The 20,910-nt window shown below is 49.6% G+C and overlaps 1 protein-coding gene across 12 annotated transcripts in view; it reads right to left on the bottom strand.

The window, feature by feature from the left end:
• LOC134523570 (NACHT, LRR and PYD domains-containing protein 12-like) overlaps positions 1 to 20,910 on the bottom strand; it is a 46,466-nt gene that overhangs the window by 21,549 nt on the left and 4,007 nt on the right. For 11 of the 12 annotated variants that reach the window (XR_010073350.1, XM_063352617.1, XM_063352616.1 and 8 more), the window contains 8 exons: positions 19,118 to 20,831; positions 12,007 to 12,099; positions 10,784 to 10,954; positions 10,069 to 10,239; positions 5,340 to 5,507; positions 4,766 to 4,936; positions 4,220 to 4,390; positions 268 to 438 (listed from right to left, as the gene is read on the bottom strand). Coding sequence is in view for 11 of the 12 variants with exons in the window: in XM_063352617.1 (XP_063208687.1) it covers positions 268 to 438; positions 4,220 to 4,390; positions 4,766 to 4,936; positions 5,340 to 5,507; positions 10,069 to 10,239; positions 10,784 to 10,954; positions 12,007 to 12,099; positions 19,118 to 20,831 (2,830 nt within the window). In the remaining variant the exon portion in view is untranslated. The remainder of the gene's footprint in view (positions 1 to 267; positions 439 to 4,219; positions 4,391 to 4,765; positions 4,937 to 5,339; positions 5,508 to 10,068; positions 10,240 to 10,783; positions 10,955 to 12,006; positions 12,100 to 19,117; positions 20,832 to 20,910) is intronic. The other variant, XM_063352619.1, reaches the window with a different exon arrangement.

Here is a 20,910-nt window from a genome sequence, read left to right on the forward strand (position 1 = left end):
CCCTGTGGTACTACAGAGACCAGGGCTGGGGCAGAAGGCCCCTAGCCAAGACACCTGTCACAGCTATTAGTGCTGTCCTGGCAGGGCAGGGCAGGGCAGGCGGGGAGCATGGGCCGAGCAGAGATCTCACCCTGCAGATGCACCTCACTGGTAGCCTGTCGCCACCCCTGCATGCAGGCAGCAGCTGCCCTGCCCCAGCCACAAGCTACACTGAGTGTCACCCATGGGGCAGATGGAAAAGGCCCCGAGGAGCCCCATGTCCCTCACCGCAGCGTCTGCAGCTGGCAGGAAGGATGTTTCAGCCCCTCACACAGCAGCTGCACTCCAGGGTCTCCCAGCTCATTATCAGCAAGGTCCAGCTCCCTCAGGCTCTGGCTGGTGCTGAGCACTGCTGCCAGGTCCCCACAGATGGTGCTGGTGAGTTGACAATGGCATAACCTGCAGAGGACAAAAATGGACAAGATCCATTGAGTTGTCACAGACACCAGGACAGATGTTCTTGCTCACCAGCCCACCACCAAGTCAGTGACCATATGCCATGGCCACAGCCCTCACTGCTCACACTCACCACATGCCCACCTCATGGCTAATGACGGGCCAGCACCCCAAGCCACCGCCTGCTGCCAGCCCAGCCCACAGCCTCCCCCATCCCCTCCCCTTCCAGGAGGCTCTGCGGCCCCTCAGCCCAACAGCTCTGCCCCCGCCATGTAGGGCCAACCCTGGGGAGGGCTCACTATGAACCCACCACAACCTTCTCCACCCACTGATCCCAGACAGCCTGGCCACCACATGGCCCATGCAGTCCCACCCAACTCAGGACTGGGACAATCTGTAGCAGTGATGAATCAAGGATCCTCTTGCCCTCCAACCATTATCTTCTACTGCTTTTCCCTGTGGGCACCAATTGTACAGAGAGGGCTGAACTACAAAGTATCAAACATGTCTCTGGGGGCAACAGTCTGGGGCTTGTGGGCCCAGGTGATCTTCTCCTTGATCCTTTATTGAGGGGGAAGGATTGAGGAGGTGTGGAGGTATCCCATGGGTCAACAGTGTATTGTTGTCAGCTGGTGTTGACAACAGTCTTCAGGTTTTTACGATCACGGGGTCATCTTTGAGGCCTGATATGTGCTTTAAAATAGGTGGGATCCAGTTGTGTAAGTGGGATAAAACATTCTTGCCAACAGGCTGTCCAAGGAGAGCTTTAAACTAGGCACAATCGGTAATGGAGAGGATCATCAAGAAACAAGTGAGGAAGTGCTGGACAAGGTTGGCACGTAATGTGTTTTCAATGACGCAAACTCAGAGACCTTCTAATCAAGAAAAAATGTCTGAGAGGTGCCCACCCCAAGTGCATCTGCATACATACATAAGGAACTGCCTACAAGACAGAACTATGGGGAAAGCTCTCACATCCTTTTTTGGACATCAGCATGGCTGTGCGCGTCTCTGAAGTCCACACACACTAATGCATGACCACAGGGAACAAAAAAGATAAATTAGATGTGTGCATACAGTAGCACGTCTATGATCTCTCTGGAGTTAGAGAGACATGCTGGAATTCCTCACGTGACTGGACTGCTGCAATAGATGGATATAGGCCCTTTAGGAACCTGTCTAGAAGGTGGCATGAGGACTTATGCTTTACATGAGATCAGCAGAGATCCATGGAGTTTTGTCTGGAGACGGACATTAAGCCAGTTAAGAGCTTATAGCTAAGGATTAAAGGGCAGACCAAGAGAGGTGAGACTGTGGTGATAACCATCTGATCAGCAATTGGAAGCCCCTGGTCCTCATGAGGAACTTGAACAAACCCGATATCTGCTGAAAGGAAAAAAACATCAGGAAACAAACAAGGTGAGAGGTTTCTGGAGTGCGTTGACAACAGCTTTCTGATACAAGTGATGGAGCGGCTGACAAGGGGAGGCGCTCTGCTGGACTTCCTGCTTACAAACAAGGAAGAACTGATCAGAGGTGTAAAGACTGGGGACAGCCTTCGCTGTAGTGACCATGAGATGATGGAAGTCAGGATCCTGAAAAGACTGGTTAAAAAATTGGAAAAAACCCCACACCAAACCCCCCAAATATAAAACAACCTCCCCCCGCAAAAAGCAACATCATAACCCTGGACTTAAGGAGACATGACTTTGGCCTGTTCAGAGATCTGCAAGGAAGAATTCTTTGTCTTGGAAGAGATCCTGATATTGAAGGATCACCTCCTCCAAGCTCAAGAACATTGCATCCCAACAAGCAGGAAAACAAGCAAAGGTGGCAGGAGGCTTGCATGGATGAATGAGTTCTGTCAAAACTCAGTCATAAAAAGGAGGTGGAAGCAGGGGCAAGTGACTTGGGAAGAATATAGAGACACTGTCCAAGCGTGCAGGGACAGAGTTAGGAAAGCTAAAGGTAACCTGGAGATGAATCTGGTAAGGGACATGAAGGATAACAAGAAAAGTTTCTACAGGTCCATTAGCAGCAAAAGGAAAACTAATGAAAATGTGGACGTACTGCTAAATGGGAATAGGGACCTGGTCACAAAGGACATGAAGAAGACCAAGGTACTGAATGCCTTCTTCACCTTGGTCTTCACTGATAAGACTGGTCTTCAGCGATGCCAGCTCCTTGAGACAATGGAAAAGTCCAGGGCAAGGGTAGACTCATAATCTGTTGAAAGGATCACATTACAGAATATTTAAACAAACTGGACATAAACAAGTCCATGGGGCCTGATGGGATGCATCCATGAGCACTGAAGAAGCTAGTCATTGCCACTGCAAGGCTTTGCTCAACTATCTTTGAAAGGTCAAGGTTATCAGGCTTTCTTCCTGTGGACAGGAAGAAAGCAAATGTCACTGTTAACTTCAAGAAAGCCAAGAAGAAGGATCCAGGGAACTACAGGCTGGTCAGCCTTACCACCATCCTGGGAAGCTGATGAAGAAAATAATCTTGGAAACCATTTCCAAACATACAAAGGACAAAAAGGTAACAGAGTAGTCAGCACAAATTTACAAAGGGCAGATCATGTCTGACCAACCTGTAAAGGATGAAATGATTGGATGGATGGATGAGCAGTGGATGTTGTTTATCTCAACTGGTTTTTGACTCCCCTAACATCTGCATAGAAAAACTGTTGAGTAATATCCAGAAAACTAAACAGCAAAGACTGAAAAGTAGATTTTGATCAGTTGCACAAAGTTCACCTGGAGGCCAGTAACCAGTGGAGTATCTTCAGGGTCAATACTAGACAAATGCTGTTTAACATCTTCATTAACGTCCTGGACAATGGGACCAAACACACTCTCAGTGAGATTTCACATGAGCGAGCTGCGATTCAGAGAGACGTAGACAGGCTGGAGAAATGGGTAAACAGCAACCTTAAAGGCCAACAAGGGAAATACAAAGTCCTTCATGTGAAGATGAATAACTCCGTACATCAGCAGAGATGGCGGGCTGCTGGAAAGGAGCTTGGCTGAAAAGGACCTGGGGGTCTTGGTGGACACAGAGCTGAACAAAAGCCAGCAATGTGCCCTTGTGGCAAAGGTGGCCAAGGTCATTCTCAGTAGCATTAGGAAGAGTGTTACAAGATGTTCAGAGAAGGCAAGTATTCACCCTTTACTCAGCACTAGTAAGGCCACATCTGGAGTGCGGTATTCACTTCTGGGCTTCCGAGTACAAGAAAGACAGGGACATATTGAAGAAAATCCAGAGAAGGACCACAGGCATGATTAGTAAACTGAAGGATCTGTCATAGAAGGGGAAGCCATGTGAGCTGAGACTGTTTAGCCAGGAGAAGAGAAGGCTTAAGGGCATCTCATCAGAGTAAAGAAGAGAGTGACAGACTCTTCTCAGTGATTTCCAGTGAACATTTAAATATAAGAAAAAAAACCTTTTAATGGTGAGGGTGGTGAAACCCTCTGGGGTATTTTTGTCCATAGAGGTTGCAGAGTCTCCCTTTTTGGAGATGCTGAAAATGTGATGGAACACTGCCTGAACAACCTGCCATAGTAACCCTGCTTTGAGCAGAAAGATTAGACTACAACATCTCCAGAAATCGATTACAAATTCAACCACTCTGTCATTCTATGATTCTGTGAACGTGAGCAATGCTGGAAGAGCAGCTAGAGGCAGAGACGGCTCCGGAAAGGAGGCTGAGTGAACTAGAGTATGTGCAAACAGTAGCCAGTGAAACAACCACAACCTTAAGGAGCCCCATGTCCCTCACCGCAGCATCTGCAGCTGGCAGGACGGATGTTTCAGCCCCTCACACAGGAGCTGCACTCCAGGGTCTCCCAGCTCGTTTTCTCCCAGATCCAGCTCCCTCAGGTTCTGGTTGATGGCGAGCATTGTGGCCAAGTCCCCACCGCAGGCACTGGTAAGTTCACCCCGAAACACCCTGAAGGGGAGATACATTGATAAGTGCTGTGGAGCTCATCACAACCTCAATGGCAGATGCAACCGCCCACCAGTGCCTCGCCACACCGATGACCATAAGCCATGACCAACAAACCCTTCCCACACTTGCCACATGCCCACCACTTGGTTAATGAGGGACCGGGGCTGCAGCCACTGCCCAATCCAAGGACAGGCCGATGGCCTCCCCTCAGCTTATCCCTTCCCAGGAGGCACTGAAGAGCCCCCCTGGCCCTGCAGCTCTGCCCCAGCCATGCAGGAGCCATCCCTGAGAAGGGATCCACACAGCCGTACAACCCATCATGTCCTGCCCACAAAGATGCTGGAGGACATCCTCAAGAAGACCCGTGTCCCTCACCGCAGTGTCTGCAGCTGGCAGGAAGGATGTTTCAGCCCCTCACACAGCAGCCGCAATCCAGCATCTTCCAGCTCATTTCCCTGCACATCCAGCTCCCTCAGGCTCTGGCTGGTGCTGAGCACTGCAGCCAGCTCCCCACAGCAGGCACTGTCAAGTTGACACCACCGCAACCTGCAGGGGAGACACAAGGAAAAGAGCTGCAGGACTCATCACTGACAGGTTGACAGATGTAATGCCTGCCAGCTCCTTACCATGCCAATGACTGTAAGCCATTGCGACAAATCCTACTCGACACTTCCCCAGCAGCAGGGAGCTCAGTAGACACACACCAAGCAGGGACCCCTGTGACCAGGGTGCCTGGAAGAGCTGTGTGAGGAGCACCGTGGAAGGCACAGCCACCAGCTCCACCTGCACAGTGCTTCTTCTTCAGGATGAACAGGGACCCAACACTGCAGACTCACCTGGCTTAGAGCCTCCCCTCATTCTTGCAAGAAGCAGCCTCCCAGCACCAGCCTCATTGTGTACTACCCACAAGGCAGCTGGGGAAAAATCCAAGGAGCCTCCTATCCCTCACCACAGTTTCTGCAGCTGGCAGGAAGGATATTTCAGCCCCTCACACAGCAGCTGCAATCCAGGGTCTCGCAGGTCATCAATAAGGTCCAGCTCCCTCAGGCTCTGGTTCGTGCAGAGCACCGCAGCCAGATCACCATAGCAGGTGCTACTCTTTATGCAATTCAACAACCTGCAATGGAGACACATGGAGATGAGCCAAGAGGCTTGTCACTGCTGTAGTAAGAGACAGAGCCACTCACCAGGCTCATACTCATGAACAATGGGCAGAAACACTGCCCCACACTGTCTGGAATACAAGCGCCCATCATCACTCCCCCTCTTCAGCTAAGGGGACCAAAAGATCTCAGAAACCTCAGAGGGCTGCCTCCTCTGCCTCTCTCCACAGCCCAGGAGAAAAGCCTGAAGAACTGCATTGTTACCCTTTCTCATGGCATACAGAGGAATGGCTTCACCCAAACGGGTGAGAAGTCATATTTAAAAGGCAGGACACAGCATACAGCAGGAAAGCCAATGGTGTCTTTACGATGGTCCCTCACAACCAGGAACAGTCCCAGAGGGCACACATGGCCAAAAACTATTGGAACTGAATAGAGAGCACTTCAGACAGGACAATGAGAGATGAGCATCACTTGGCAGATGAAAATGGAGGAGAGGAATCGTGGCTGACGGAGAGACAGAGGCCCAGCACTGTGCAGCAGTAGGTCACCCTGGAACTGTGTTCACCGCCAGCAGTGAACTGCCACAATAGCCCTGCCCTGCATCCCTTCACCTGGCAGTCCTGGCAAAGAGAAGGAAGCAACATTACAACAAAGCCTTCAACATGCTAATGAGGGCTTGGCAATACCTGCCAATGTTATATATTTCTGGATGCGTAGATGCATTGCAGAGAAGCGCAGTATGTCTGCCTGTGTGCCCCCCACACCTAGCTCCCAGGTACTGCCGCACTGATGGAGGTTTGCACTGGCTGCACCGGAGTCTAGAGAAAAGAGAACCAAAAGGGAAGAGGGAAAGATCTCCCTCTCTGTGAAGTGAGGCATTTCATCTGTGCTGGCTTTTGAAGCTTTCCACACCAAAAGGTCACAAGAGACTATTCTCTCAGCAAGGACTCTGACAAAGAAATGTATCAGGACATGAGGGCTTGGAGTGTTTAAAGAGTTCTTTGTTCCTGCTGAAGGTGCTGCTATGTGTTTCAGAGTGCCGGCTCCAAACAAGGGGTCACATACTGCCCTAAAGAGGACTTGGCAAGGACTGGAAGGAAACAGCAATGGCTAGCTCTTTTCCTTAGGGCATTTAGATAAGACTTCTCATCAGGATCATGCTTTTGAAGCAGAGTGCACCCAGTTATTGTGTGCTGGTCACACTGTGGAGGGGTCTCTTCTCAGTAGGTTTCTTTGAGATAAGCTGGGCACAGCAGTTGCACTCCAAAAGCAAAACTACATGGAACAGCTGTCAGAGGGCTTACGGCTTACCAAACCACAGGTGATGCAAAGGGAAAGCACCCAAAAAGATCCAGAGTGTGAACATCACACCTTCCACATCAGCACTTCTGCCCTGTGCATCTAGCCCCGTGGCTCAGCACTATTTACAATGGTGAACACTGCCTTTCAGTCCCCCAACCTTCTTGATTAATTCCCACCACCTCATAGAATCATAGAATCATAGAATCATAGAATCATAGAATCATAGGGTTGGAAGGGACCTCTGGAGATCATCTAGTCCAACCCCCCTGCCAGAGCAGGGTCACCTAGAGCAGGTTACACAGGAACACGTCCAGGTGGGTTTTGAATGTCTCCAGAGTTGGAGACTCCACCACCTCTCTGGGCAGCCTGTTCCAGTGCTCTGCCACCCTCAGGGTAAAGAAGTTCCTCCTCATGTTTAGGTGGAACTTCCTATGTTCCAGTTTGTGCCCATCGCCTCTTGTCCTGTCCCTGGGCACCACTGAAAAGAGCCTCGCCCCATCGTCCTGACACCCACCCTTTAAGTATTTATAAGCGTTGATAAGGTCACCCCTCAGACGTCTTTTTTCCAGACTGAAGAGACCCAAATCCCTCAGCCTTTCCTCATAAGAGAGGTGTTCCAGTCCCCTAATCATCCTCGTAGCCCTCCGCTGCACCCTTTCCAGCAGTTCCCTGTCCCTCTTGAACCGGGGAGCCCAGAACTGGACACAGTACTCCAGGTGCGGTCTCACCAAGGCAGAGTAGAGGGGGAGGATGACCTCCCTTGACCTGCTGGCCACGCTCCTCTTGATGCACCCCAGGATGCCATTGGCCTTCTTGGCCACAAGGGCACATTGCTGACTCATGGTCATCCTGTTGTCCACCAGGACTCCCAGGTCTCTTTCCACAGAGCTGCTCTCCAGCAGGTCAGCACCCAACCTGTACTGGTGCATGGGGTTGTTCCTCCCCAGGTGCAGCACCCTACACTTGCCCTTGTTGAACTTCATAAGGTTTCTCTCTGCCCAGATCTCCAACCTGTCCAGGTCTCTCTGTATGGCGGCACAGCCTTCCGGTGTGTCAGCCACCCCACCCAGCTTGGTGTCATCAGCAAACTTGCTGAGGGTGCACTCTATCCCCTCATCCAGGTCATTGATGAATATGTTGAACAGGACTGGACCCAGTACTGACCCCTGGGGAACACCACTCGTCACTGGTCTCCAACTAGACTCTGTGCCCCTAATCACAACCCTCTGAGCTCTATCTTTCAACCAGTTTTCTATCCACCCCACTGTCCATTCATCTAACCCACACTTCCTAAGCTTCCCTATGAGGATGCTGTGGGAGACCGTGTCAAACGCCTTGCTTAAGTCAAGGTAGACCACATCTACCGCCCTCCCCTCATCTATCCATCTAGTCATGCCATCGTAGAAGGCTATCAGGTTAGTCAGACATGATTTCCCCCTGGTGAATCCATGCTGAGTACTTCTGATAGCTTTCCTTTCCTCCACGTGCCTTGAGATGACACCCAGAACGAGCTGTTCCATCATCTTTCCAGGGATGGAGGTGAGGCTGACCGGCCTGTAGTTCCCCGGCTCCTCCTTCTTGCCTTTCTTGAAGACTGGAGTGACATTGGCTTTCCTCCAGTCCGCAGGCACCTCGCCTGTTCTCCAGGACCTTTCAAAGATGATGGAGAGCGGCCCAGCAATGACTTCCGCCAGCTCCCTCAGCACTCTCGGGTGCATCCCATCAGGGCCCATGGACTTGTGAATATCTAGATGATCTAATTGGTCCCTCACTCGCTCCTCCTCAACCCAAGGGAAGTCGTCTTCTTTCCCTGTTACTTTATTCAATGCCTGGGACTCCTGAGGGCTGGGCCGAGCAGAAAAGACCGAAGCAAAGAAGGCATTCAGTAACTCTGCCTTCTCCACATCCTCCGTCACCATGACTCCTGCCTCATTCAGCAGTGGGCCTACAACTTCCCTGGTCTTCCTTTTGCTTCCAATATACTTGTAGAAGCTCTTTTTGTTTTGCTTGATGTCCCTAGCCAGGTCTAATTCCAAGGCGGCCTTGGCTTTCCTTGTTTCATCCCTGCACGCTCGGGTGGCATTCTTGTAATCCTCCCAAGGGGTCAGTCCCTTCTTCCACTTATTATAAACTTCCTTCTTCCACTTGAGCTTTTTCTGAAGCTCCCTGCTCAACCATGCAGGTCTCCTGCGTCCCTTGGCCGATTTCTTTCTCTTAGGGATGCACCGATCCTGAGCTTGGAGGAAGTGGTCTTTGAATATCAACCAGCTTTCTTGAGCCCCTTTGCCTTCCAGAGCCCTAGCCCACGGGATCTCTCCAAGCAGTTTCTTAAAGAGGTCGAAGTTAGCCCTCCTGAAATCCAAGGTTGTAATTTTACTTCTTGTTGTTGTTTTGTGGATAGTACCCATGATCCTGAACTCAATCATTTCATGATCACTACAACCTAGGGTGCCCCCAACCTTAATGTCCTCCACCAATCCCTCTGTGAACCTCCTGCCCCTGACCCTCTTCCCCACTGACCGGGTACCTCCAAAGGCTAGAGACAACAAGCGGGGACTTCTGTGAACTCCAGGTTCTCCACAGACACAGTCACATCAGTGTGCACACCAGTGCTCCCACTGCCCCATGAGGGTGTGCACAGCTGGATTTCACTCTCTGCCTAGAGGGTCCCAGTGCAATGGGGCATACCCCGTACAACTCAAACACCCACCTGGGGCTCACACTGACGAGACAGCATCTATGCAAGAACACTGACATCGGGAACGGTAGCTCGGATGGCAATGCGAGTAGAAAGGGAAAGACGGGAACGGCAGCTGAGTGACTCAGACCATGTGTCAACACATGTCTGCAAAGGCAGACACTGTGCACCCAGGAGATCAGGACGGACTCTCCAGCTCAGTCCCCCTGGAAAGGTCAAAAGGATAGCCCTGCCTTTCCACTGCTTGCCCACAAGCCTCTCTACTGCAGTAGAAGAGGGAAGCATGCCCAGAGAAGCATGCATCCCCCTGTGGTACTACAGAGACCAGGGCTGGGGCAGAAGGCCCCTAGCCAAGACACCTGTCACAGCTATTAGTGCTGTCCTGGCAGGGCAGGGCAGGGCAGGCGGGGAGCATGGGCCGAGCAGAGATCTCACCCTGCAGATGCACCTCAATGGTAGCCTGTCGCCACCCCTGCATGCAGGCAGCAGCTGCCCTGCCCCAGCCACAAGCTACACTGAGTGTCACCCATGGGGCAGATGGAAAAGGCCCCGAGGAGCCCCATGTCCCTCACCGCAGCGTCTGCAGCTGGCAGGAAGGATGTTTCAGCCCCTCACACAGCAGGCGCAGTCCAAGGTCTCCCAGTTCACTTCCTTCAAGGTTCAGTTCCCTCAGGCTCTGGCTGATGCTGAGCACTGTGGCCAGGTCCCCACAGATGGTGCTGGTGAGCTGACATTTCACCAATCTGAAAAAGATCCACCAAGTTGTCAGAGCCACCAGGACAGATGCTCATGCCCACACCAGGCCAATGAGCATAAGCCACGGCTACAAACCCCACCAATGCCCACCCCACAACCAATCTCCTCCCAGAAGGTACCCCTCAACCCCACAGCTCTGCCCCTGTCAGTGGGCAGCTGCCAGGCCCTGCCTCAGCAGCCTCATTCCTGCCTCCCCCAGCAGTGGGGGCTGAGAAGATGCACACCAGGCAGGCAGCCCTGCGACCAGTGTTCCTGGAAGAGCTGGGTGAGGAGCATGGCAAGGGCACAGCCACCAGCTCCACCTGCACAGTGCTCTTCTCAGGGCTAGAGCCAGAAGCAGCTCCTGCTTCCTGATGAGACCTCTCCCTCAATATATCAATTGGGAGGAACAAAGCCATGCTTTAAACACAACAGGCTTATTGCAAACTGAAGTGGGAAGTGCTGCCTTCCCATAGAGCCAAGAAAAGTTAAAGGAGACCTTGGAGTAGGTAAGGCTCTGGGAAATGCCATGTGGAGCCCCATGTCCCTCACCGCAGCGTCTGCAGCTGGCAGAAAGGATGTTTCAGCCCCTCGCACAGCAGCTGCAGTCCAAGGTCTCCCAGGTCATTATAAGCAAGGTCCAGCTCCCTCAGGCTCTGGCTGGTGCCAAGCACTGCGGCCAGGTCCCCACAGATAGAGCTGGTGAGTCGACAGCACCACAACCTGCAGAGGAGACACAAGGAGAAGAGCTGTGGGGTCATCACAGCTGCCAGGCCCTCACCAGGCCAAAGCCACAATCCCTGCCCACCCCATGGCCAATGATGGGCCAGTACCATAGCCACTGCCCGCTCCCCTTTGTCAGTTCCCTCCTAGGAGGCACTCGTTGGCTCCTCATGCCCCACTGGTCTGCTTTGGCCACAGGGACCTAGTCCAGAGGATGGTCATGCTGGTGGAACAGGGACAGGGTCACACCCAATGCCAGCTGGCCGTGCCTGCAAGCAGCCATGGGGCTGCCCTGCCCTGGCATTGGGCCTGGCTCCCTGCAGGCTGCTGGGTGCCCAGAGGCACCCAGGCCCACACTCGCTCTGCGGGACACAGCAGCCCCCTCCTGCAAAGGCCAGCTTTGCCCTCAGGGCTGGGCAGGGGGCAGCTGCCAGGCCTTGCCTCGGCCACCACAGCCCTGCCTTTGGGCTGTGCTCCTGGGGAGGAAGAGGAAACCCACAAGAACGTGTCAGATTCACTAGAGCCTGACCTTGGGCCGAGGTTTCACTGCGGATGCCCCTTCACGGATGTACAATTTGCTCTGCCATCCCCCCGTCTGGGGTGGGAAACCACTTGGATATCTCTGATGTGGTTTTATCCTGTCTCTAATGAAGTAAAGAAGTGCAGAGGAAAAGCAAGTCTCCTCCTTGCTTCCTGAACATCTTGACTCCTGATCTGAAATCAAGGTCTCTTTCTCCATCCCCTCCCCATCCTTAGTTGAGGTTCCCAGATGGACAGTGCCAGGTTCCAGTAGAGCCATGGAAAATCCCTTTCCCCAAATGCCTCATTGCAGGGCCCTTGAATATTACTCTATGGTATTAGGGTTGTGAACACAAGCTCTATCAGGCTGTGGAAGGACTCCACCTCTCCAACACCTCCTCACAGTCGATAGGCTTAACAGCATCAAAGAAAGGGACTTCCTCATCAGCAGGTAAACAGAGGGAGCTGCCTATTTGAGAGAAGGGCTGCCATTTTTGTTTATATGTCTCTCAGGAACAGAATAGTTTTCTCACTTGACTGTTTTTAATTTGCTCCTTGGATTTCCTAAAGCTTGACAGAGCAGGGACACCGGCAGTGAAGTGGACTCCTCTGCCTGGGGTGCATGCCTAGAAAAGTAAAGAACACATGATCTGCATTAGAAGATGCAAGCTGAATTCATTAATAATTCATAAACATCAAGATAGCATGTTAGAGAGCATAACATCCCACTCAAAGCACAACTGTAAGTACTTCCAGTTTACTGCAAAAAAAACCCCAAAAACACGAAAAAACAGATGTGTCTCATACTGTGCAATTCTAGGTCAGATTTATATGAAATTCACAGTAATCACAAATGCTGTACTGTACATGGCTACATGAGACATGTCTAGTTTTGCTGTCCACGTACACAGATTGTGTTAGCTGTGGTCAAGTTTGTTAAGAAGTATTCCCAGGGAAGACAGGCTGGTGCTATTCACTCTCATCTCCAAACCTTCAAGGAGCAATGCACTGGGCTGCCTCAACAGAGGTCTCCAAAACCACCTCAGCTCTGATCAGATTAAAAGACTCTGTTCCTTGAATTCAGAGGAGATTCTTTTGAGAACTCAGGGACTGAAGAAGAGAAACTGCCCCGGCTGTGAAGGAAAGAGAGAGCTAACAGTTTCCCCAAGCAGGAGACAGGAAAAGGAGTACATTCACAGCCTTCACTTCTGGTGTTAACCCCTTCTTATAAGCTGTGTTCCTTCTCTGCACATTAACCAATACTGTTTGGAAAAGGGTGACTGTAGTCCCCACCGAGCACCGAAGTCCTAAAGACAGGATCCAAGAGACCAAGTCCAGTTTGGGCCCAGTGAGTAATGCCACCTGTACTATAAGCAGAAGCCCAGTGCCTTGGGAGAAGAGCAAGAACCTACCCTCAGGGCTGTAACTGCACAGATCTGGAAAGCAGTAAGATCCACAACTAGCCCAGGGTCCAGGCAGATGTCCTTTCTGGGGGTACCTTTGAGGAGTGGGCCCATACAAACCTCACGAAGTTCAATAAGACCAAGTGCAAGGTCCTGCTTCTGGGTGAGGGCCATCCCCAGTATCAGTCGAGATGGGGGCATGAATGGATTGAAAGCAGCATTGCAGAGAAGGACTTGGGGATAGTGGTGGAAGAAAAATTGCATACAAGCTGGCAATGTGTACTTGCAGCCCAGAAATACAATCATATCAGCAGCTGTCTAAAAAGAAGCACGGCCAGCAGGTCAAGGGAGCTGATTCTGCCCTTCTATTCTGCTCTCATGAGACCCCACCTGTAGCACTGCATCCAGTTCTAGAGTCCCCAGTACAAGAAAGATACAGACCTGTTCGAACAGATCCAGAGGAGGGCCATGAAAATGATGCAAGTTTTGGAACACCTTTCTTACAAAGAAAGGCTGAGAGAGCTGGCGTTGTTTAGCCTGGAGAGAAGATTCTGGGGAGACAATACTGCAGCTTTTCAGTACTTAGAGGACATCATAAGAATGACAGAGAAAGACTTTTTACCAGGGCCTGTAGAGACAGAACAAGGGGCAACAGCTTTAAACTGAAAGAGGGTAGATTTAGACTGGACATAAGAAGAAATTTTTTAAGAGGGTAGTAAGACACTGGAACAGACTGTCCAGAGATGTCATGGATCCCCTATCATTGGATGGGTTCAAGGGCAAGCTGGATAGGGCTCTGAGCAACCTGAGGTAGTGAAAAATGTCCCTGTCCATAGCAGGGAGATTGGACTAGATGATCTTTAAAAGGTCTCTTCCAACCCAAACTATTCTATGGTTCTAACTGTTGGGCAGCCAGGCTCTCGCTCAGTGTAAGTTGGAGCAGGACAATAAACTTGCTCTTTCCACTCTACTTGTGACAGACTTCTGCTGCCTGGAGCTTCCAGCATTTTCCTTAGTTGTGGTAAGGCAACACCAGGAACTTTTCTCCTAACATTGACAGGGAAACACCCAGAGGGTACCACCGCCATCCCTTTCAAAATCCTTACCAGTCACACTACTGACAGTGGAAATACAGATACAGAAAAGAGACCTATGCACCATCCAAGTCCCAGGTATAGGGTTGCTTTGCCAGATAAACACAGGCTTGAGCCACCACAACAGATGTCCAGATGCCACTGGTGGATCCTACAGCACAGATCAACTCTGGCACAGTCACATTACCTGTCAGAGCTTTTAGCAGGAAGAAAACACCCCTAGGAAGAAGTGGAGCGCATGCAATCACAGGATGCAGAAGGCCATATCTCGTGCATCAAAAGGGCAGGGGTGAATTGGATACCTCTATACAGTGTCTTCTTGAGCCTGCGGATCTCTCCAGCAGTCCGGCTTTGCATGGCCTCTCACTTAAGCTTAACTCTTACAACAGGAGGAAGGAGTTTATGACAGGCAGAGGCAAGACAGGGGATAGGAATTTTCTTTAAAAAGGCTGGACACAGAAATAGAAAGCAAAGCTATGGGCTCCGCACCCTATCCCCTGAGCCATAAGGTCGTGTGCGGTGCTGCCTCTCATACAGTTCAGTGCATAGTATGTCCCTGTTTAGAATGAGAATATGTGAAAAGCCCACAAGACAAACAGAACTCATCAATCTGGCTAAGACTGACTTAAAAACCTCAGTGGAAAGAGTCAATACTGTAGCTCTGAGCAAGCAGCCTTTATGTCAAACAGCCGTAGGGTAAAAACCCTTGGAAAGTTTATGAGGTCACCCTTTCCACAGAGCTCTCTTCCTGAACACTGTTACTTATATGAGCACTGTAGTTGACAAAAGTTTACTTATGAAGAAAAATTCTCATCTCAGGCACTCTCTTCCTATAGAGTAGTCCCAATGCCAGACCCCAAATTACAGCAGCTTCTCCCATTTAAGAGACACTTTTCACTGAAAGAAACCTTGAAAAGAAGCAAAATACATCCACCGAATATATTTAGGTTCTCACACAAACCATCAGTTTGATGTCTAGCAGCTGGAACCTGGATGAAAGGAACACACCTGAAGCCTATGTGCTGAAAGGATTGAGAACACTCTTGGAAGGCAGCAAGCATACCTGAAAAGGCATATCTGCAAGAGACTGCTTGCTGTTGGGCTCCACTGACTATAGATCTGCACTGCGAATTCAGTGCAAGATAGCCTGAGCTGAGTTTAGAAGGAAAGGCCTTCAAAAGACTTCAAAGGGCATTGTTAGCACAGATCACAGAATGACAGGGGCTGGAAGGAACCTCTGGAGATCATCTAGTCCAACCCCCCTGCCAGAACAGGTTCGCCTAGAGCAGGTGGCACAGGAACGCCTCCAGGCGGGTTTGGAATGTCTCCAGAGACAGAGACTCCACCACCTCTCCGGGCAGCCTGGGCCAGGGCTCTGCCACCCTCACAGCAAAGAAGTTCCTCCTCATGTTTAGGTAGAACTTCCTATGCTCAAGTTTGTGCCCATTATCTCTTGTCCTGTTGCCGGGCACCACTGAAAAAAGACTGGCCCCATCCTCCTGACACGCACCCTTTAAGTATTTATAAGCGTTGATAAGATCCCCCCTCAGTCTTCTTTTTTACAGACTAAAAAGACCCAAGTCACTCAGGCTTTCCTAATAAGAGAGGTGTTCCAGTCCCCTAATCATCTTGGTAGCTCTCTGCTGCACCCTCTCCAGCAGTTCCCTGCCCTCCTTGAACCGGGAAGCCCAGAACTGGACACAGTACTCCAGGTGCGGCCTCCCCAGGGCAGAGTAGAGGGGGAGGATGACCTCCCTCCACCTGCTGGCCATACTCTTCTTGATGCACCCCAGGATGCCATTGGTCTTCTTGGCCACAAGGGCACATTGCTGGCTCATGGGCATCCTGTTGTCCACCAGGACTCCCAGGTCTCTTTCAACTGAGCTGCTCTCCAGCAGGTCATCCCCAACCTGTCCTGGTGCAGGGGGTTATTCCTCCCCAGATGCAGCACCCTACACTTGCCCTTGTTGAATTTCATAAGGTTCCTCTCCACCCAACTCTCCAGCCTGTCCAGATCTCACTGTATGGCGGCAAAGCCTTCTGGCGTGTCAGCCACCCCCCCCAGCTTTGTGTCATCGGTGAACTTGCGGAGGGTGCACTCCTTCATCCAGGTCATCAATGAATATACTGAACAGGACTAGACCCAGTACTGACCCCTGGGGAACACCACTCATCACTGACCTCCAACTAGACTCTGTGGCCCTAATCACGACCCTCTGAGCTCTATCTTTCAACCAGTTTTCAATCCACTCCACTGTCTGTTCATCTAACCCACAATTCCTAAGCTTCCCTATGAGGATGCTGCGGGAGGCCATGTGAAAAGCCTTGCTGAAGTCAAGGTAGACAACATCCACTGCCCTCCCCTCATCTACCCATCCAGTCATGCCATTGTAGGCAGCTATCAGATTAGTCAGACATGATTTCCCCTTGGTGAATCCATGTTGAGTACTTCTGATAGCTTTCTTTTCCTCCATATGCTTTGAGATGACGCCCAGAACGAGCTGTTCCATCATCTTTCCAGGGATGGAAGTGAGGCTGACTGGCCTGTAGTTTACTGGGTCTTCCTTCTTGACCTTTTTGAAGACTGGAGTGCCACTGGCTTTCCTCCAGTCCCCAGGCACCTCGCCTGTTCCCCAGGACCTTTCAAAGATGATGGAGAGTGACTCAGCAATGACATCTGCAGCTCCCTCAGCACTCGTGGGTGCATCCCATCAGGACTCATGGACTTGTGGATATCCAGTTTACTTAACTGAACTCTAACTTGACCCTCCTCAACCAAAGGGAAGTCTTCCTTCGTCCAGACTTTCTCTGTTACCTCCAAAGTCTGGGACTCCTGAGGGTCGGCCTGAGCAGTAAAAACTGAAGCAAAGAAGGCATTCAGTAACTCTGCCTTTCCTGCATCCTCTGTCACCATGGCACCTGTCTCATTCAACAGCGGGCCCACATTTTCTCTAGTTTTCCTTTTGCCTCCAATATACTTGACGAAACCCTTCCTGTTGACCTTAACTTCCCTTGCTAGGTTTAATTCCAAGGAGGTCTTGGCTTTCCTTGTTTCATCCCTGCATACTCTGATGGCATTCTTGCAATCTTCCTAAGTGGTCAGTCCCTTCTTCCACGTGCTGTAAACTTCCTTGTTCCACTTGAGCTTTTTCAGAAGCTCCCTGCTCAACCACGCAGGTCGCCTGCTTCCCTTGTCTGATTTCTTGCTCTTAGGGACACACCGATCCTGAGCTTGGAGAAAGTGGTATTTAAATACCAACCATCTCTCTTGAGCCCCCCTGCCTTCCAGAGCCCTAGCCCATGGGATTTCTCCAAGCAGTTTCTTGAAGAGGTCAAAGTTAGCCCTCCTGAAGTCCAAGGTTGCAATCCTACTTGTTTTACGCATACCAATTGTTTCAGATCATTTGTTTCAGAAATGCATTAGCTTTAGCTATGCTTTGCAATGCAAGTCTTTCTAGTTAGAATATGAGATCTCTGAAGCGCCCTATTCCAGTGGAAGACTCACAATGCCACACCTAAAGGTGCAGCAGGTTTTCCAGTTTAACAGACATTTACCACCCTAATTTGAAAGAAATCTGCAACAGTAAATCTCTTCACTGAATGCAATCTCACACAATCAATGTGTGAGAACAGAGTGAATGACAGGACCACACCTTTGTGGTGGAAGGACTGAGAACATCCTTGGGCACTACCACAAGTCTGCTGCAAAAGGCAGTATTTCAGCCAGAAGCAGGTGGTGGTGGAGAGACAGTGGGTCTCTGAAAGATCACAAATCATAGAATCACCGCATGGTTGAGGTTGGAAGGGACCTCTAGAGGTCATTTGCTCCAAGGCCCCTGCTCAGGCCACCTCAAGCAGGTTGCCCAGTACCATGACCAGCAGCTTTTGAATATCACCAAGGATGGAAACTCCACAACCTCCCTGGGCAACCAGTGCCAGTATTCCGTCACCCTCACAGTGAAAAAGGGTTTCCTGATGTTCAGAAAGAACCTCCTGTGTGCCCATTGCCTCTGGCCCTGTCGCTGAGCACCACTGAAAAGAACCTAGCTTTGCCCTCTTTGCACCCTCCCTTCAGGTATTTATGTACATTGATGAGATCCCCCTAAACCTTCTCTTCTCCAGGCTGCACAGTCCCAGCTCTTTCAGCCTTTCTTCATATGCACGACATTGAAAAAACAAAGTTGAAAAACTGCTCAGCACTTGCCTTCACTATCCCATTGACACTGCATACACTGGGCTGTGTGAGCCTAGGAAGGTGCAAGACTTTCTCTATAACTGGCCTCAATATTAACTGTCTTTTAAAAAACAAAGAAAACCCACATTACTTGAAATAGCACACATCAAATAACTGTAGTGCTACTTCCCCTGATACAAGACACACTACCTGACTCTTTTCAGCCCTGTCTCAGTCCAAGTTCCATCTTTGGACAATCCTAAGCAAAGGTGTAATTTTCAAATAAAGTTTCTATCCCCCCACCAGGACCACTCCTCCTGGGCTGACAGCTCCACAGTCATAGGCCTCTCTCCTTTCGAAGAACAGAGGACTGTGCTTTGACAGTCATCCAGTATCACAAGAAAGTCTCTCCACAATGAGAAGGTTGCACCCCACAGATGAGAAGGGCATAAAGTGATGTTCTACCCAAGTCCTAACAAGCCCTCCACAGCATGAGCCAACTGGACAGGCAAATTAAAATCCCTTTAAAAACCTTTTCTGAAGAGGAGAATGGGTCTATACTACTATAAAAGTAGTATGGGGGGGAGAGATGCCTGTATTTCCTGCAGAAAAACATCACGCCAAGGTGATATTTGCCTTCACCTAGGAGCAAAGGCTTTGAAAAGAAAAAACGACGTCTGCATTCACTGCTCTCTTCCACCTTTATGCAACTGCTCACACAGCAGGTCCTGCCTCCATACATGTTCTCCATAATAGGCTTAGTGAATCAGTAAAAAGATATGTAACATGGATAGGGGATGGAGGCAGGGAAATTTTGTTAGTATGAGAGCAGGAAGATTCTCTTCACCATAGCATTAGCTTTACAGAGGTTTTTATAATGGAAAACTTCCAAACATTTTTAGTTTTCAAAAACAGAGAAGACCAATTTATGTAATCGAGAAACTCCACTCCTGTGGTGGCCAGCAATACTTACTGATGTGACCTATCTGGAGGTCCTGGAACAAACTTGTTTTCATGGTCTTCCAGTGCAACTGAGCACCATTCAAGACAAAAGGAGTCCAGTCCAGTCCACTGTTTGACACAAAATGAAAGGATCATTTGATCATATTGGCTCAGGATGCAGTCTTTCAGAAGTATCCCAGTGAAATGCTCCAATGCATTGCTCACAAATGTTTCTTCTTGAATCTCAAACAAACAGTGAAATACATTCAAGTTGTTAATCGCTCTACCAGAACATGAAGTTGCACCTTGGCCTATTTGAATCCACTTCAGTACGTCTTTCTTAACTCTAGGTGAGATTTTACACCCAGTTCTTTCTACCAGGTACTCGCTTGTTTCCTCATTTAACAAGCCAAATAGGAATCGTACCACTAATATCCAATTTGTATCATACTTACTGTACTGTTTTAACACTTTATTTATATCCTTCCCTGGCATCCCCAATTCTCCTGTTTCCTTATTGTCCTCCAGTGCATAGAACAATGCTGCAAAAAACTCTTGAAAGCTCAGGTGAATGAAGCTGTAGACAGTCACACATTTCATATGGTTTCTTATAACACTCTCATTCAGAAAAAGGGAGAGGAGAACTGGCTGATTTAAGCCATACGCCTCAATCTCCTTTTCATGAAACAGGATCTTCCGCTTCCAGATTCCATCAGCAGCCATGCAGCAAAGTCTGCTCAGGAACTTCTTCATATCCTGCTTCAGATGGTCACTCCCACGTTTGAGTAAGCTGGAAAGGTACAGCATGTACAGCTCTGTCGTTGTTCTAGAAGTCTGGGCAAGATCTTTCCCTTCAGTAAGTTCTTGTTCAAGGACAGTGCAGATGGTCCAACACATGATGGGTACAAGGCACATGGCAAAGAGAGTATCATTTCTTTTGACAAAGGTCATAGCTTTTTTTGCTTTATCTTCATCCCTGAAAAACTTGTGGAAATATTCATCCTTCTCAGCATCTGAAAAACCCAATATTTCTACATAACGCTCCTCCTTTAAACACCGTCCCAGACTTTGAAGAGCTGTTGGTCTTGTAGTGATGAGCAAGGAGGACTGAGAGAAGAGAGTTTTCTGAAATAAACTGCTCAGAACTATTTCCACTGGCTTCCTTTCCCCACAGTCAGAACACAGTTTATTTTTTGGCTGATCACAGGGAAACCTCAGTTCATCAAAGCCATCAATGATGAACAGGAGTTTTTCAGGACTAGCCAGGATTGCTTCAGGTGGTGCCTTTCCACAGGGACAGCAAGCTGAGATGAGATCCACCAGACTCAGCATATCTACCTGATAGGAAAGGTTGATTTCTCTACAGTTTATGTAGAAAGCATAGTCAAATTGTGCATAAATGGCTCCTCTTGCCCAGTCTAACATGATCTTTCTTGCTGTCACTGTCTTTCCAATCCCTGCGCTACCCACTATCACAATGATCTGCGGCGTTTGACCTCTTTCATCAGGCCGAAAAAGCGTTTCTACAGTAACTGCAAAGTGAGTATCCTCCCTCACAACTTCTGCATGTCTTCCTCTTAGACCCAGGACTTCATGTTCTTGTTCACTTCTTCCCAGAGGGTTCATAACCATCACCAGCTTCGTGTATCTACTGCTTAGGGTCATATTCTCACCCAGACGAGCATTCACCTCTTCAAATGTATGGAACTCTCTTACTACATGGTCTCTGTATTTCTGCCTGTAATCTAAAACAGTAAGAAACATAAGTCCCTAATAAGTGTAGATTTCCCATTAGCTCCTTGTCATTAAACACACTGCCACTAC

Source organism: Chroicocephalus ridibundus, chromosome 14 (assembly GCF_963924245.1).
Source record: "Chroicocephalus ridibundus chromosome 14, bChrRid1.1, whole genome shotgun sequence".
In the NCBI taxonomy this organism is placed as follows: domain Eukaryota; kingdom Metazoa; phylum Chordata; class Aves; order Charadriiformes; family Laridae; genus Chroicocephalus; species Chroicocephalus ridibundus.